The sequence below is a fragment of the Tachysurus vachellii genome, chromosome 22 (assembly GCF_030014155.1).
Source record: "Tachysurus vachellii isolate PV-2020 chromosome 22, HZAU_Pvac_v1, whole genome shotgun sequence".
Taxonomy (NCBI): domain Eukaryota; kingdom Metazoa; phylum Chordata; class Actinopteri; order Siluriformes; family Bagridae; genus Tachysurus; species Tachysurus vachellii.
This window is the reverse complement of record NC_083481.1, coordinates 18,102,867-18,120,179: the sequence shown is the minus strand read 5'-3', so window position 1 is coordinate 18,120,179 and position 17,313 is coordinate 18,102,867. Positions and strand designations below refer to the sequence as shown.

General features: G+C 43.0%; 1 protein-coding gene across 1 annotated transcript; it reads right to left on the bottom strand.

Moving 5' to 3' along the window:
- Positions 1-248: 248 nt before the first annotated feature.
- Positions 249-16,172, bottom strand: LOC132837819 (inter-alpha-trypsin inhibitor heavy chain H3-like). Its single transcript, XM_060857703.1, has 22 exons — positions 16,032-16,172; positions 15,120-15,280; positions 14,689-14,793; positions 13,924-14,084; positions 13,642-13,760; positions 13,327-13,449; positions 13,118-13,234; positions 12,759-12,927; positions 7,509-7,616; positions 7,149-7,330; positions 6,870-7,049; positions 6,563-6,690; positions 5,776-5,924; positions 4,827-4,919; positions 4,400-4,420; positions 4,238-4,261; positions 3,814-3,873; positions 3,616-3,714; positions 2,523-2,691; positions 1,104-1,252; positions 778-853; positions 249-688 (listed from the first exon to the last, which is right to left on the bottom strand). Exons 1-22 carry the CDS (start codon positions 16,104-16,106, stop codon positions 574-576), a joined length of 2,583 nt encoding a protein of 860 aa, XP_060713686.1. The 5' UTR covers positions 16,107-16,172; the 3' UTR covers positions 249-573.
- Positions 16,173-17,313: the final 1,141 nt, after the last annotated feature.

Genomic DNA, 17,313 nt, shown 5'->3' with positions numbered 1-17,313 from the left:
CACTATTTATTTGTGCCTTTGGTGAGGCAAGCACTAGGTCCATCCCAGTAATCTCTCCAAAACATACACAACAGCTCAAACAAATGTAAACTCCAACAAAGTGCAAGTGGACTTTACCCCAAAGTTTCTCACTTGTTGTGCATCTGCTCCCTGCAGACCTCTTGTTTTGTTTAAATTATTATTTGATGAATCGTGTCGTCTGAATAAACGTCATGTTGTGATGCAGAAAACCATGTGAAAGAACAGAATACACAGTAATTCATTTTCTATTTTTAATAAAGAATGTTTGTGTCTGTTTTTCAGAGAGTTTTGCTGAAGTCTGACTAAGAATACAAGTATAATAGCTACAAGGCTATTTCATCTATTTTTAGTTTCCTCCATCTAAATTAAACAGGTCTTTGGAATGAACTACACTGGGGTCAGTATTTTGGGCATCTTATCTCTCATCTTATCTAACAATAATAATTATTTTCTGTACTCTGACAGATGATTTGTTTTAGGCTAAATTCATTGTATTTAGCAGTAAACCAGCATTCAGCTGAAAATAAGATTCCCAGATTTCAGATGGAGTTGCTACAGCTGTGAGACAGTGAAGTCAGAGAGCTCCCCCTGGAGGGCAGACTGGAATGGTACAAGCCAACATTCCACACTAGGGGCAGCAGCAAATCTGTAGTCTTTGGCAGAGCTCCTATAATGAGACAGAAACATGTCATTTTACATAATGAGTTTACATAAAAGTGGAACAAGTGATCAATTAAAATTGTTCCGTTTTCTTACAGCGTTGCATCAACTTCCTGGTCATTGATTTTCAGCTTTGATCCTTGGAGCTCTTCATACTGAAGATCGTTTTTTCCTTGAATATCAAATATAAGAATATAAATATGAACATAATATCCTGAGTCACTGTCAGTGTTGCTTTCTGCTTATATATTATTATGGCTTATTATTATTATTATGGCTAATTATCTACCCTTAAACCGAGCTATGGACATCTTTACCCCGTCCCCCTGTTCCTGTATTGATTTAAACACAGATCCATAGAACTAGAATTTAAAAGAGAAATTTTTGAGTTTAAGTCTGATTTTGTTTTTGTGCAGTCTTACCCAGAATGCCTCTAAAGTTAGAATCTTTTCCTTGTTTATGAACAACAGGCCACAGAAAAACATCTCCACTGTTCTTATGAATGAGGACAACGACGCGCACAGTTCCCATGGTGATGTCTAATTCGTTGGTCCTTTGAAATATTGCCATGCTGTGGAAAGAGACAATGATCCATTAGTTGATTATGCCGTGTCCAGCACTCAGCGATTCGGTTTCAATGAAGACATTTTAACGATGACATTTGAGTACTTTGGTTATTGTTAAGTCTTAAGACATCATTAGAAGACTGCTAAATATTCAGACTCCATGGGGAGGTTTAGTCCATCGCTTGGGTGCCAGAAGAGAGGAGAGCTTTGATGCATGCCTTCTTTGTATCTTGAGAGACGGTGGTACCAGAAGACCTTCAGAGAGAGCGTGGTCCAGTGCAGTGCGTGATAAGTGTTTAGATGTAAGTAGGTGCCGTCCATTTTTTGGCTTTGTAGGTAAACTAGAGGAACACAGTGGGCGGAGCATAGCAATGGGTTGGTGTGGGAGAACTTTAGATGGTTTAAAAAAAATTGTGCAGCTGGTTGTCAGATGGCTTTGAGGTCAGATGGCGCTCAGAGGCAGACCTGCCAGGAGCAAGGTGCAGTAATCTAGTCTCTAAAAATGACAAGGAACTGAATAGATATGGACAAATACTTCTGATGCTCTAAAGGAGGAATCGTCTTGAGGGTCTCAGGATAGCAGTGTGAGAGGAGAAGGACAGATGGTTGTCCACGGTTACCTCAAGGTGGTGGACAGTGACTGAATGTGAGATTGTAAGACTATTGTATGCTATCCGTGTTTAAATTTATGCCAGACATGCTGAGCAAAAACATGAGTGTCTGTGGAGGGACAGAGAATGAGTTGTTTGTCAGCCAGAGATAGACAGGTATGAATACCTGTGTGAGAATATGAGCTCACAGGAGACTGTCTATAGAAGTAGAACAGAAGAGTACCAAGAATTGAGCCTTGTGGGACTCCAGTGGAAAGTTGACATGGAGCGGATTCCCTCCACATCCCCTGATGAGTTCTTGCCATGCAGCGCCACAAGTTTGGTTGTTCTATCAGCATGTAGCATCTTAGTGATGACCACCAATGTACTAAAATAATTTTGCCTATTACTATTGGGGATCCGATTGCAGAGTATTTTATGCACTGAAGCTTTTTTTGCTCTGCTATTATTTGTTGATTTTGGCTCCTAATTCCCACAATCTTGTCCAACTCTATCAGCCCCCGTGCTGATTATCAGACATGCTCTTGCAGCAGATGGTGTTATTGTGAAAACCTCCATCGTCAAGGTTTTGATCCTGCACATCGGGATATTTCATTATTTCTGTGTGTTGTTTCATATTTAACATAACATCTTTTAAACCAGTACAGTTAAGATTAGTTCTTACTTCTGTGACTCATGACTGCTGGGCTCTGGCTGCCCCCAAACGAACTTCACACTGTTCTCTCCTTCAGAGTAGACACTTTCATTAGGACTCACAAGAAGCTTTGCTGTTTTATAATGAATAGCAACTAGCGTAAAGCCTTTTTCTGAGAGTTGCCCATTTATAGAGATATCTGGGGGGGGTGTAGAGATAGAGAGAGAGAATGTTATACATTATCCCCTAAAGGGACTTTGAGATCACATTGATGCTGTCTTTTAGTGTTAAGGAAACCAGGATCGTAGTATATTTTAAACAAAGCATTTATCACTTGACATTGTCTCAGAGCAGCTTTACAGAACATAAACATAGAACAAAAGGTTAATATAAAGATTAATAGAATACAAAATTCAAGATTAATATTAGATATATTTAAATGTGTATGTGTTTATCCCCAATGAGCAAGTCTGAGGTGACTCAGGTTACTGTGGGGAGGAAAAATTCCCTTAGACGGTAAAGGAAGGAACCTTGAGAGGAACCAGACTCAAAGGGGAACCTCATCCTCATATGGGTGACACTGGGGGTGTGAGTTCACATCTCTTCTTAAGTATCGCAGAGTCTAACTGGAGCTCTAGATCTCTAGATGACTCTAGATGCTAAATCGAGCAATCACTTCTCAGAAAAGGCTCATGTTTTTTTTTCATAGCTATTTACAATGTTGTGCTGTAAAACTCAATGCTCTTGAGACCTATATATGCTCCATCCAGTCAATTTACACTGTCTGTCTTCTGCCTATTCCCAAATATCTGCGTAACTTTGTACAATGCTCCTTCCTTTAAATGTAAGGTGTCCAATCACTTACATTAGTTAATTCCCTTTGTAGCGTATTTTATTATACTTTTCATGTTATTATTTTTTAACTGTATTTTTTTGTCTTCATTTTTGCACTGTTTTAGTTGGTTTAATGTCTCTATATATTAGATAAATATATTCATGAACCTTCTTATGAATTGTTCTTATTTATTCATACTTAGGTTTCGAAGTCCTGCAGCATTTTATTGCACATTTTCCCCTGTAATACTACGACAAAGACACTTTTTGAAACCGTTATATTTCCCACCTGATGAGCCGTCCAGAAAGAGTCTGAGTTTGTGTCCTACAGGCGTGTCGTAGCAGATCTGTTTAGGCTGAGCAGAAAGTAAGAACCTCACAACACTCACTGCAAGAGAGAATGGATGAAGGATGATGACATGCTGAACACTGATGGGCTGTGATTAAGATGTACTAAATGCAGATTATCTGAAATCTCTGATCGGACCTGCAGGGGTAGTAGTGGGCGGAGGTTTAGTTTGGCTCGTGATTGTTGGCATGGGATGTTCTGGTGGAAAATGGCATTAAGAATGCATTAAGAAAAGAAAATTTGTCAAATTGAATGAATCTTTTTCCATAAAATTCTCTGTTATAAATATGGATTAATTTTCTGTTTAACTGTTTAATTTTTTTACTGCAGAGCCAATAATCACATATGTACTGTGTAAACTAGTGCACATCATCATATAGCATGTAGATCATATGTATTAATATTCATACATAATACTGGGCTGTCATAGTCTTTAACACACATACACACACACACACACACACACACACAGTAGACAAAAGACAACATTTAGAAAAGCATAATCAAAAGATAGTTACAATCATTAATATAAAAAAATATTAAAAATAATTTATATTCATACCTAATATGACTATGCTGTCATAGTCTTCAACACACACACACACACACACACACACACACACACACAGTAGACAAAAGGCAACATTTAGAAAAGCATAATCAAAAGATAGTTACAATTATTAATATTAAAAAGAATAATATTAAAAATAATTAATATTCATACCTAATAGTGGTCTGTAATAGTCTTCAACACAAACACACACACACACACAGTAGACAAAAGGCAACATTTAGAAAACCATAATCAAAAGATAGTTACATGTTTCAGTGGAATAAATTAAATCGAGGATAACGTGAGCGTTAAAAGAAATCCAGCATGATCAGTGAAATCATTTCTAAAGTTTGCACTATTCTGTAATTTAAAAGGGTGTGTTTAAATTTAGGGTTTTAATTTAGGGTTTTGTACCATGATGAGGCTAAATTAAAGGCACTTGACTGTGTAATGTACAGAGCATCATTAACTTACCTAAATCGCCTTCAGTGAGACAAACATGGAAAAAAATCAAATCAAAATTCAACACATTTCTACATGTTATATTGAATTATAAATGAGTAAAAACACTGTGTTCACTTGGCATATTTATACATACCATAGATCTGGCTTGAAATTATATCTACTGTTTGTCCTGGTAATGCTTGTCCTTGTTGTCCTGAGTGTAGATCTGGGAATCCTTGTGGACCCCCTGGAATTGGGTGATGTGCCATACAAACGAGCCATGGAAAATCATTAAATTGTTTAAAAAAAGGCTAAATAATGAATAATGTTAATTTTTATTTTTATTTTTCTTTACAAGGCCCCAGACTAACAACACCACATTGTCCTAGAAACAGTATAAATATGTTCCCTTCACAAGTGAGGGAACATATTTACTCACTTTTCCTGGCTTCTCTCTGTCATTTTTCTCTTGTGAGTATTTTGTAAAACTTTGTTTGTGGTGCCGTGACCAGAGATGACCTGATAAACGATAATCTGATTTTGAAACGATAATCCATTCTTTTCTCATCAAACTCATTTCAAATTTTGTTTATTGATTATATTCCAGTTAAAAGTCTGTACTCCTTTACTCATGTTTATAAATGAATATACTAACAATCATGATTTAGAAATGAACATGCAGAGTAGTCTAGGACAATTTCTTGTGACTTTCTGTGCATGCCTCAGGTCCATTCTCCTGAAACAGTGCTGCATCCATTACAAAGCTGTTTAAAGATGAGTGAAAGGAGCAGGGCATTTAATATGAAACAAAAAAGTATTGTATTGGGTGGTGTGGGATGTGGTAGCTAGTGGTTAAGGTGCTGGACTACCAATTAGAAGCCTGTGAGTTTGAATCCCAGGTCCAAAACGTTGTTGCTGCTGGGCCCCTGAGCAAGGCCCTTAACCCAGGAGTCATGAACACAGGAGTTATTCAGCTTTTTATGGATAAAAATGGGTGTTGAAGGGAATAAAACCCGAAGTGCTAAAATGTAATTGAGGTTTCTAATGGAGGCGAATATTGCATCACTCTTTGATTAATTGATTAATTGTGGGTGTCTCTGCACCTTCCTTGGGTTTGTGGGCGACTTGCGTCTCCTCTTCCTGTGGCTTAGTGACCACCATGGAGGTGAGCGGAGTCACAAATTCATATTTCAGAGAAAGATCCAGAGCTTTTTTCTTGGCTGCTTCTTTCTCCTGTCCTGTGAGGGCCACTCTAACACACACAAAAGCACACGGTAAATCCACCATATTGTTTCCTTATGTAAAGCTGTAGACAGGCTGAACACTCGGTGTGTAGTTTATAGATGGCGGCGTGGCGGTAGCAAGCAGCGGCCACTCCGGATTCGATATCTTTGCACATACTGAATTACATTTCAGTCGTTTGCTCTTTAGATGATTTCAGGGACCTGCTGCTATGACACTGTGTTCATGCATAATATTACTGCGTTTATAGTATTACTGCACGCAATATTGTTGAACATACAGCATTTACACTGCGCTGTTTCTGTTTATTGTCATTTGTGTATTGTCTTGTAATGTTTTGTCTGCACTGTCTTGTCTGTCTTGTTTGTCTTGTCCTGCACTGTCTTGTTTGTCTTGTCCTGCACTGTCTTGTCTGTCTTGTCCTGCACTGTCTTGTTTGTCTTGTCCTGCACTGTTTGCACCAGGTTGCACAGTTGCACTTTATGTGAATAAAGACTTACTTACTTACTTACTAAGTCCTTATAGCTCTGTCTTTGTTCTATGTAGCACCTGATCCTGGAGAAACGTTGTCTCATCTCACTGTGTACTGCAACAACTATATATGTTTGTAATGACAATAAAGGCTTCTTAACTCTTGACTTGACTCACTCTTTTTCCAGGAGCTGTTTGACTGTAAGATGAGCCCACAGTCTCTGGATGAAGTTTTCATGTTGTGGTAAAACATCAATGAGGTCTTTTGACGATGTGGAGTCCTGGTACGTGACATTTGTATTTTTCTGAAAATAACAGGAAAAAATAGGAAACACTTTCATTTGCAGTGCAGCTCAACAGAACACAAGTAGGGGAAGGCTTACAGCGTTGGACTATGACTTCCAAATAACAAATAAGAAACAGATTGAGAGGGAAGTGGAATTGAAGAGCAGATCTGTAGTCGTGGTAGCAGTGATGATCTTACTGAGATTGCGATGACTTCGGTTTGTAAAGATTCCAGGCTGTTGTCTGTGATTTGTCCAGCCACCACGATCTCTGAGCCGTTATAATACTGCCTGAAGCTGGTCTGGGTGAGATTTGCAGCTCCGGGGTATTTCAGTTGGACATCAGTTAAGAGTGGCGTGGCCACTTCCTCATAGAAACCCTGAGCATGAAGGTGTGAAATAGATTTGAATCTTTGCTGAGTGACTGGTGTGTAATGGGATCTTTCTGAAAATAACTACAGTAACATGCCGTATCCCACCTGCAGCTGGAGGTCAGCATCCGAGTCCTCATAGATCCTGCGTGCGACTCCGTCATTTTCCAGCGCCATTTTCTCCAAGAAGTCAAAGTTCACGTCAAATCCAAACCCCAGACAGTAAAGTGGAAATTTACCATCAATGGCATTTTTGACATTGGCCTGAATTCTTTCTGTGTTTGTTTCACCTGTGGGACACAAACATTACTATTTAAGCTTCTAATGGAGCAAATATATGCTTTTAAATGATGCTCAATCTTTAGATACATCGTCTTATATCTCTCACAGTCTTCAATGGCTTTGCTTTTAGGAACTTGAAGGATGCCAGATTTAATAAGAGACCAACACAATCTAAAGATTCAATACCTGATGTGGGGTCTCCATCAGTGAGCAGGATGAGGATGGAGGCAGAACCCTCTCTGGGGTTCCTGATCATTTCCACCCCCTTCAGCACTGCGGCGTTGATGTCCGTGGCTGAGGGGAAGTTCAGTAATGAGTCGTTTATAAGTTTTTAAAAATAACATACAGAATATACACACATACAGCATATAACATACAGGAGATATCCAAAGATGGCGCTGGTGAGGTCAGCTGCCGTCGCGTGTACTCCGGTTACACTTTGACTTTTTTTGTTTATTTTAGATATTTGTTAATATAGATACAGTTTATTTATAGAAGATGGACATCATTAGATATGAGAGAGACACTTTTATATCTATTGGTGTACAACAAACTCACGTTTTTAAACTCGGACCCATGCTGGCCGAGTGAGATCCTGAGGGGGAACAAAGGACGCGACCCACACCGGCGTCCGCGAGTGAAACGAGCCGGCATAAGGACTAGGCTAAGGGGACGCGCACACCGCACTCCCTTACCTAGTATCCTGTTAGCCAATGTCCAGTCTCTGGAAAATAAGCTCGACGACCTCAGGGCAAGGGTCAAGTTCCAAAGGGACATTCGGGACTGCAACCTTCTCTGCTTCACCGAGACATGGCTGAACCCAGCGGTACCAGACCACGCCATCCAGCCGGCCGAGTTTTTCTAGGTTTATCGCATGGACAGAACACTGGAGTCGGGGAAGTCAAGGGGAGGTGGAGTGTGTCTGATGGTGAACAACCACTGGTGCAACAGCACAAGCATCGTTCCTCTTACACGCTCCTGCACACCAAGTCTGGAGCTACTGACCATCAAATGTCGGCCCTTCTATTTACCTCGGGAATTTAGCTTGGTCATAGTCAGTGCCGTTTATATTCCACCTCAAGCGGACACGGACACTGCAGTATGGGACTTACATGAGACACTAACGCTACACCAAACACAGCATCGGGACGCTGCGCTCATTGTGGTGGGAGATTTTAATAGTGCCAACCTCAAACGCGCACTACCGAACTTTGGGCAGCACATCACCTGCCCCACCAGGGGCGAAAGGACACGGGACCACTGCTACACACCGTTCAAAAACAGCTACAAGGCACAATCACGTCCACCATTTGGGAAATCGGACCATGCCGCCATCTTCCTCGTGCCTGTTTACAAACAATCTGTCTTGGTCCTGTCACATCAACACCCTGGTGAGGTAGGCCCAGCAGTGACTGTACCATCTGAGATGCTTAAGGGACTTTAGACAAACCTCTCAGGTGCTAAAGACCTTCTACACCTGCACCATTGAGAGCATCACTTCCTGGTTCGAGAACAGCACCATGCAGGACAGACGAGCCCTCCAGAGGGTGGTGCGGTCAGCTGAACGTACCATCCACACTGAGCTCCCTGACCTGCAGGAAATCTACAGCATGCAGTGCAGGACCAGAGCCAGGAAGATTGTAAAAGAGCTCAGCCATCCCGACAATGGACTCTTTTCTGTGTTGCGTTCAGGGAAACACTTCCGCTCCCTGAAAGAAAACACAGAGAGGATGAGGAGAAGCTTCTTCCTGCAGGCCATTCAGATCTTAAACCAGGAGACACCCAGGATCTAGCACTGGACCTCTCTCTCCATCCCCACTGTTCTATGCACCCCCCCTTTTTTGCATCCATCCATCCATCCATCTTCTACCGCTCATCTGGGGCCAGGTCGCGGGTGCAACAGTCTAAGCAGGGATGCCCAGACTTCCCTCTCCCCAGACACTTCCTCCAGCTCTTCCTGGGGAATACCGAGGTGTTCCCAGGCCAGCCGAGAGACATAGTCCCTCCAGCATGTCCTAGGTCTTCCCTGGGGCCTCCTCCCAGTTGGACATGCCCTGAACCAGGAGGCATCCAAAACAGATGCCCGAGCCACCTCAGATAACTCCTCTCGATGTGGAGGAGCAGTGGCTCTACTCTGAGCTCCTCCCGAGTGACCGAGCTCCTCACCCTATCTCTAAGGGAGTGCCCAGCCACCATACGGAGGAAACTCATTTCGGCCACCTGTATCCGGGATCTTGTCCTATCGGTCATGACCCAAAGCTCATGACCATAGGTGAGGGTAGGAACGTAGATCGACTGGTAAATAGAGAGCTTCGCCTTGCGTCGCTCCCTTTCTTCACCACAACAGACCGGTATATCGACTGCATCACTGCAGAAGATACACCAATCCACCTGTCGATCTCCCGCTCCATCCTTCCCTCACTCGTGAACAAGACCCCAAGATACTTGAACTCCTCCACTTGTGGCAGGAACTTTCCACCAACCTGAAGGGGGCAAGCCACCCTTTTCCGGCGAACCAAACTCCTGCTCCGGTCACATAGGGACCGGACAGCCCTTAGCAGAGGGCCCCAGACCCCATACTCCCAGAGCACCCCCCACAGTTTGCCACAAGGGACACAGTCGAATGCCATCTCCAGATCCACAAAGCACATGTGGACTGGTTGGGCAAACTCCCATGAAACCTCCAGCAACCTGGCTAGGGTATAGAGATGGTCCAGTGTTCCACGGCCGGAACGCAACCCGCATTGTTCCTCCTGAATCCGAGGTTCGACTATCGGCTGAATTCTCCTCTCCAGTACCCTGGCATACACTTTTCCGGGGAGGCTGAGGAGTGTGATCCCCCTATAGTTGGAACACACCCTCCGGCCCCCCTTCTTAAACAGAGGGACCACCACCCCAGTCTGCCGGTCCAGAGGCACTGTCCCCAATTCTGCAGAGGTGTGTCAACCAAGACAACCCTAAAACATCCAGAGACTTGAGGTACTCAGGGCGGATCTCATCCACCCCCGGTGCCTTGCCACTGAGGAGCTTCTCAAGTACCTCAGTGACCTCAGCTTGGGGGATCGATGAGTCCACAACTGAGCCCTTGGCCTCTGCTTCCTCAGTGGAAGACATGTTGGTGGGGTTGAGATCCTCGAAGTACTCCTTCTACCGTCTGAGGATGTCCCCAGTCGAAGTCAGCAGATTCCCACTCCCACTGTAAACAGTATGTGCGGGGCACTGCTTCCCCCTCCTGAGGCGCTGGACGGTTTGCCAGAATTTCTTCGAGGCCGACCGATAGTCCTTCTCCATGGCCTCACTGAACTCCTCCCAGACCCGTGTTTTTGCCTCCGCAACCACCCGGGCTGAAGCTTGCTTGGCCCTCCAGTACATATCAGCTGCCTCCGGAGTCCCCTGAGCCAAGAAGGCTTGATAGGACTCCTTCTTCAGCTTGACGGCATCCCTTACTTCCAGGGTCCACCACCAGGTTCGGGGATTGCCGCCACAACAGGCACCAGAGACCTTACGGCCACAGCTCAGAGCAGCTGCGTCGACAATGGAGGTGGAGAACATGGTCCACTCGGACTCAATGTCTCCAACCTCCCTCGGGATCTGGTTGAAGCTCTGCCGGAGGTGGGAATTGAAGATGTCTATGACCGGAGACTCTGCCAAACGTTCCCAGCAGACCCTCACAGTACGTTTGGGTCTGCCAAGTCTGTCCAACTTCCTCCCCTGCCATCGGATCCAACTCACCATCAGGTGGTGATCAGTTGACAGCTCCGCCCCTCTCTTTACCCGAGTGTCCAAGACATACGGCCGGAGGTCAGATGAAACAACCACAAAGTCGATCATCGACCTCTGACCTAGGGTGTCCTGGTGCCACGTGTGCTGATGGACACCCTCATGCTTGAACATGGTGTTTGTTATGGACAAACTGTGACTAGCACAGAAGTCCAATAACAGAACACCACATGGGTTCAGGTCAGGGGGCCGTTCCTCCCTATCACGCCCCTCCAGGTGTCACTGTTTCTGCCCACGTGAGCGTTGAAGTCCCCCAGTAGAACGACGGAGTCCCCGGTCGGAGCACTTTCCAGCACCCTCCCAGAGACGCCAAGAAGGTTGGGTACTCTACACTGCCATTTGGCCCATAAGCGCAAATAACAGTGAGAGACCTATCCCCGACCCAAAGGCGCAGGGAATCGAGCCTCTCATTCCCCAGGGTGAACTCCAACACATGGCGGCTGAGCTGGGGGGCTATGAGCAAGCCCACACCAGCCCGCTGCCTCTCACCGTGGGCAACTCCAGAGTAGTAGAGAAGTCCAGCCTCTCTCGAGGAGTTGGGTTCCAGAGCCCAAGCTGTGCATGGAGGCGAGCCCAACTATCTCTAGTTGGTATCTCTCAGCCTCCCGCACCAGCTCAGGCTCCTTCCCCCCCAGCGACATTCCATGTCCCTAGAGCCAGATTCCCTGTCTGGGGATTGGGTCGCCTTTGACTGCCACCCAATCCACAATGCACCGGCCCCTTATGGTTCCTCCTGCAGGTGGTGGGGTAAGACCGCTCGCATGGTGCCCCAACCCTGGGCCAGGCTCCAGGGTGGGACCCCGGTTGCCCCATACCGGGCGACATCACGGACCTTGATTTTGAGTTCTTCATAAGGGGTGATATGAACTGCTCTTTGTCTGGCCCGTCACACAGGACCTGTTTGCTTTGGGAGACCCTACCAGGGGCAGAAAGCCCCAGACAACATAGCTAGGATCATTCAGGCACGCAAATCCCTCCACCACAATAAGGTAGCGGTTCAAGGAGGGGCCCTTGAGGGGCCCTTTTTTGCACTGACACTTTAATTCTGGACTGTCACTGTCACTTTAACTCTGGACTTGCACAGCACAGTGACACTTTATACACTCTATACACTATTTACACACCTTACTTCACCTGGACATTCTAAGGACACTTTAACTCTGGACTTGCACAGCACGGTGCCACTTTATACACTATTTACACACCATACTGTACCTGGACACTTTAAGGACAATATTTAAAAACCATACACATTTATGTATATGTATATTTATGCATATGTATATACATTATTTCTCCTTTTATATTTTCATATTTTTATATAGTTTTTTACATAGTTTTCTTATATAGTTCATACTTTTTATTATTATTTTATCTTTTTTTTTTTTTGCTTTTTTTTATACTTTTTATTCTAATACCGAACAGTTGCATGTCGTACCCTGTATGTATATGTGACAAATAAAATTTGATTTGATTTGATTTGATATACAGTTCCATAAAACACAGTGCATTTTTATAGAAACCCAGAACTAAATATTTTACTTCAAAAACTTGTCCGCTGTATTTCTACAATTCAGATAGAAACCTAAATGTTGTTGTATGTCGTGTTCACTAAGTCTTAGGCCACACTGGGTTCGCTATGAAAACCGACTGTACCTCCTCCATCTCTAATGGTCTTCACAAAGTCCTTCGCTTGCTTAACATTCCTGTCTGTGGCTTGGAGAAGTTCAGTTTTCCAGTCCCTTATTGTAGAGTCAAAGGTGATCAGGCCAAAGTAATCATCCTGACCAAGATCTCCCAAAATCTTCAACATCGCCACACGAGTCTAAAATGGAGAACATCAGCATTATTTCAGACTCCATCTGTGTGCTGTCTGCATATACAGTACACATGAATCTTTGGTGACGGTCACAGAACGATAAAGTTTATTGGACAAATGAGTATAATTCAGTGCACTTTTGGTCATAAAATGAGAAACTTCACCTACAGTGAGTATCACGTCTGCTCATGTTTACCTGGTCCATCTTTCTGCCGTGCATAGAGCCGCTTCGGTCAATAATAAAAACCACATTTTTTGGGATTTGCTGAATATCTGTGGGTGCGAAGTAGTGGACGAAATATCCGCTCGATGCCTGAGAAGATGGAATCAGTATTAAAGTTAGCGACATCTTATTTCTCAATTGTTTTAATGCTATTATGATTTGTACACTTCCAACAAAAGTACCCTCAGTTGTCCATTTGAATTCGGTCTCTTCACGTCGTACTCAATGATCAGGTCTCCATTTAGTCCATTTTCTCCACAGCACTTGGTCTGCTGCTCGCGAGTGGGGTAAAAGTTCACCCATGCCTGTACACACACACACACACACACACACACACACACACACAGAGACACACACAAACGAGTAGGTGCTTTAATGTAATCTGTGTGTAACCAAGACACACTGATCAATCAGTAAACTGATTTTCTTTGACAGAGACTTTGATGTTGATTTGATGTTGGAGTTCATCATGTCTGAGCATAAAGTTTAATTCTCACCTCTTTGGTAGAGCTGGCTAGAGTACTGATTACAGCATTGAACAGCTCCTGAGATTTCAGCCCTCCGTTTACCTCCAGGAAGGAAATACCTGGATCCTCATTAATATACACATCAATCTATTTGGAGACACAATCTGAATGTCAGTGTTTGTACAGTAAGAAGTGTCCTTAGACTAGCAGTTGATTTTCAGGGTCAGCTTTAATGTTTAAAGCATCAATCTGTCTGTCTGTCTATCTGTCTGTCCATCTGTCTGTCTGTCTGTCTGTCCATCTGTTTGTCTGTCTGTCTGTCCATCTGTCTGTCTGTCTGTCCATCTGTTTGTAACTTGTATTTGCCAAGCCGTCGCTTTAGCAGCTCTTCGTAGGTGACTTCAAAGGTCACCTTACTGAGAGCCGCCACCGTCACCGAGGTTTTAAACTCCTCCAGCGTCCGTCCTACCGAGCTGAAGCCCACAACAATTTAAGGCATTAATTACTATGTCCTAGCAACAGTAATGAAGCATTACATTAGTTTCTCTAATCAGTAAGAACACACAATAACAATAATCACATTTTGATCTCAGCTAGCTGTATTAATTTACAGAGGACATAAAAAGACTCCACACCAATGTTAAAGTAGCAGGTTTTTGTAACGTGACAACATGAAACCATGATCTATTGTGTAGGAACTGTTCCTTATCTATTGTGTTCTCTGTATGCATGAGATCACACGGACAGTTCGATAGATTCGGTGCATTTTTGTGGTGTAAAATTGCCAGATAAAGATTTGCTGACTTCTGATCAAATCTCAACCAGAAGAGTTCTTTACATACAAAATGTGTTTAACAAAGTATTAGTTAAGGGGTGTGCAAACTTAATGGGTAGAACCAGGTTATCATCATGTTTCTATTTGTTTTTCAGTTGAATTTCTCTTGTTGAATTCTATATATTAAATAATAAATACTTGAATAAAATATATTAAATATTAAATATATTAAAAAATAAATAATTGAATAAAAACTGGACTAAAACCACTTTCTAATTTTGGCACTTGTGTATCTTTGCTACCCGACGATCCCGGCACTTTCTCCTCGGGATACTGCCGCACTGTACTGCTGCTCTGCCTCTTCTTTCTTCTTCACAACTCCATCGTATGTCTTTCCTTCTATGGTCCTGAGGAGACAATGTTATAATCCACATAATATAAATCAATCCAGACAAATCTAATCTGTGGTTCAGTATCAGAAAACAGGAAACTCAGTCAGAGGCAACCGGGCGATCGGCGAACACGACAAACATTAACATTAATAATCACTGAACTAGGAAAAATAAACAAGATCAGAAGTGGGCAGACTGCAGCAGCGTGAAACCGCTTGGTATCAATAGGTTTAAAAGTCTCGGCATATAAAGGAGGGATTAAATATACAAACTAATCAGAGGGTTATGATTGTAATGTAAGAAGGAAATAAGTGCATTGCAGCTTGTTCACATTGACTTACATCCTGAATTTGGTGATGAAAGCATTTTTTGGTATCTTGACCTCGAAATGAACCTCTTTGGGCTCATCGAGGCGGTTCGCCACACGGCTCGTGATGGTCGTGACGGCATAGCGGCTGTTTACTGTAGAATTGATGTGGAAGCTGTAGATGTCATCCCGTGACTGCGTTTAGGGGACAGTGACAGTTTAATCATTTACCATTGACTTTCATTCCACCATCTGTTTACATCAACAGCTGCTTCTTGTTATGTTTTCTAAATTATCCTGCATTATCGAAATCATTAATGAATGTGAACCTCACTCTCACTCAATCATTTTCTACCGCTTATCCGAACTACCCCGGGTCACGGGGATCTCAGGTGTCATCGGGCATCAAGGCAGGATACACCCTGGACGGAGTGCCAACCCATCGCAGGGCACACACACACACTCTCATTCACTCACGCAATCACACACTACAGACAATTGTCCAGAGATGCCAATCAACCTACCATGCATGTCTTTGGACCGGGGGAGGAAACCGGAGTACCCGGAGGAAACCCCCAAGGCACGGGGAGAACATGCAAACTCCAAACACACAAGGCGGAGGCAGGAATCGAACCCTCAACCCTGGAGGTGTGAGGTGAACGTGATAACCACTAAGCCACCGTGCCCCCCTGAATGTGGACCTTAACCACTAAATTACATTGCAGATGTTTTCCAAGTTTTTGAAGTTTTTAAACTTATGATACATGATATTAAAGAAATATAGTTAGTAGCTTTCTACTGAGAAGATTTTATCAAAGATCATTTGATTATTTCATAAACATTATACCACAATATCAAATTATAATGACTGCTCTTTTTTTTTTTTTTTTTTAAATTTCATTAAAAAACACACTCTCAAACCTACAGAGTACCTTTAGGACCTTACCTTCTTGGTTGGGGCAGAAATGACACAGATAGCTAAGACACTTAAGAGAGTTAATGGGATCGTGGCTCTCTCCATGGTGCGACTCGTACAGTACTGAAGGTCTTACACACGACACACAAGCTTGATAACAAATCCCACCCCCACACGTTGGTCTATGATCAACATCCGTAATGTCAGTGACCTCTTACGGTAAGGTCCTTTAATGTAAACTAAAAATTAATGTGTACTTAAAACTGTAAAAATAAAGAATGTTGATGGCTGTTTTGTAAGAATCAGAATCCAAACCAAACATGAAGTGCATATGTTAAAGTTAATATGATTGTGGCTCCTGCCATGACGACCCACACAGCTGTCTACTCTAACAATTACACACACATTTAAACCATCTGGTTACTCCTTCTGCTGGTGGCTCCACAATATTTGTCCTTGTGCCCTAGGGGCCAAAAGTCACAATACTGTTTACTTAACACACGATTAATCAAATCTGTGCTGCTCTTCTGATTCCCAAAGATGAAAAACACTTTCATTTCAGAACTTTTATACTTTTGCTTCTTTATTGACATTTTTTGACAACATGATGTCATTTTAACAATTGTGGGTTCGAGTCTCAGGCCAACAATACCATGACTGAGGTGCCCTTGAGCAAGGCACCGAACCCCCCAACTGCTCCCCGGGCGCCGCAGTATAAATGGCTGCCCACTGCTCCGGGTGTGTGTTCATGGTGTGTGTGTGTTCACTGCTGTATGTGTCCACTTTGGATGGGTTAAATACAGAGAACAAATTCTGAGTATGGGTCACCATACTTACCTGTATGTCACGTCACTTTCACTTTCACACACACACAGAAACACACAAACAAACACACACACACAAACACACCCACACAAACATACACACACACACAAACACTCACCTTGCATTAACATGTGTCTTCAGATTCTAATGATGTGACTCAGTGTCCAGTAGAGTTTTTAGGTGTGATGAACGTTTTTGTTTGAAGTGAACAGTGACTGTTTACCTACTCGATGCATGATGATTATTTAGATTAGGATCTGGTTTTGCTTTGGAGAAGCAACATGGCTGTTCTTTTTAATTGTTTTATGCAGATAAACATGTTTTGTTGTATATTTGCCAAACAGCTTGTAAAGACTGTGATGATGTAGCAGGTAAGTAAGGATTAGCAAACAATCTCTTAAAGGAGATGAACACAACTGATCCAATTACCAGTAACAGAAGAAACCAGTTATTCAGTTGTTATTCAGGTGATTTTTCTTTTATCGTC

Bases quoted from the DNA above. Each gene is read 5' to 3' on its own strand.
- LOC132837819 (XM_060857703.1), bottom strand. From the start codon at position 16,106: ATGGAGAGAGCCACGATCCCATTAACTCTCTTAAGTGTCTTAGCTATC. The intron at 12,928-13,117 runs GTAAACATGAGC...TCTCCATTTTAG, and splicing joins ACGGCAGAAAGATGGACCAG to ACTCGTGTGGCGATGTTGAA. The intron at 4,920-5,775 runs GTGCAGAGACAC...ACCCAATTCCAG, and splicing joins CGCCCACAAACCCAAGGAAG to GGGGTCCACAAGGATTCCCA.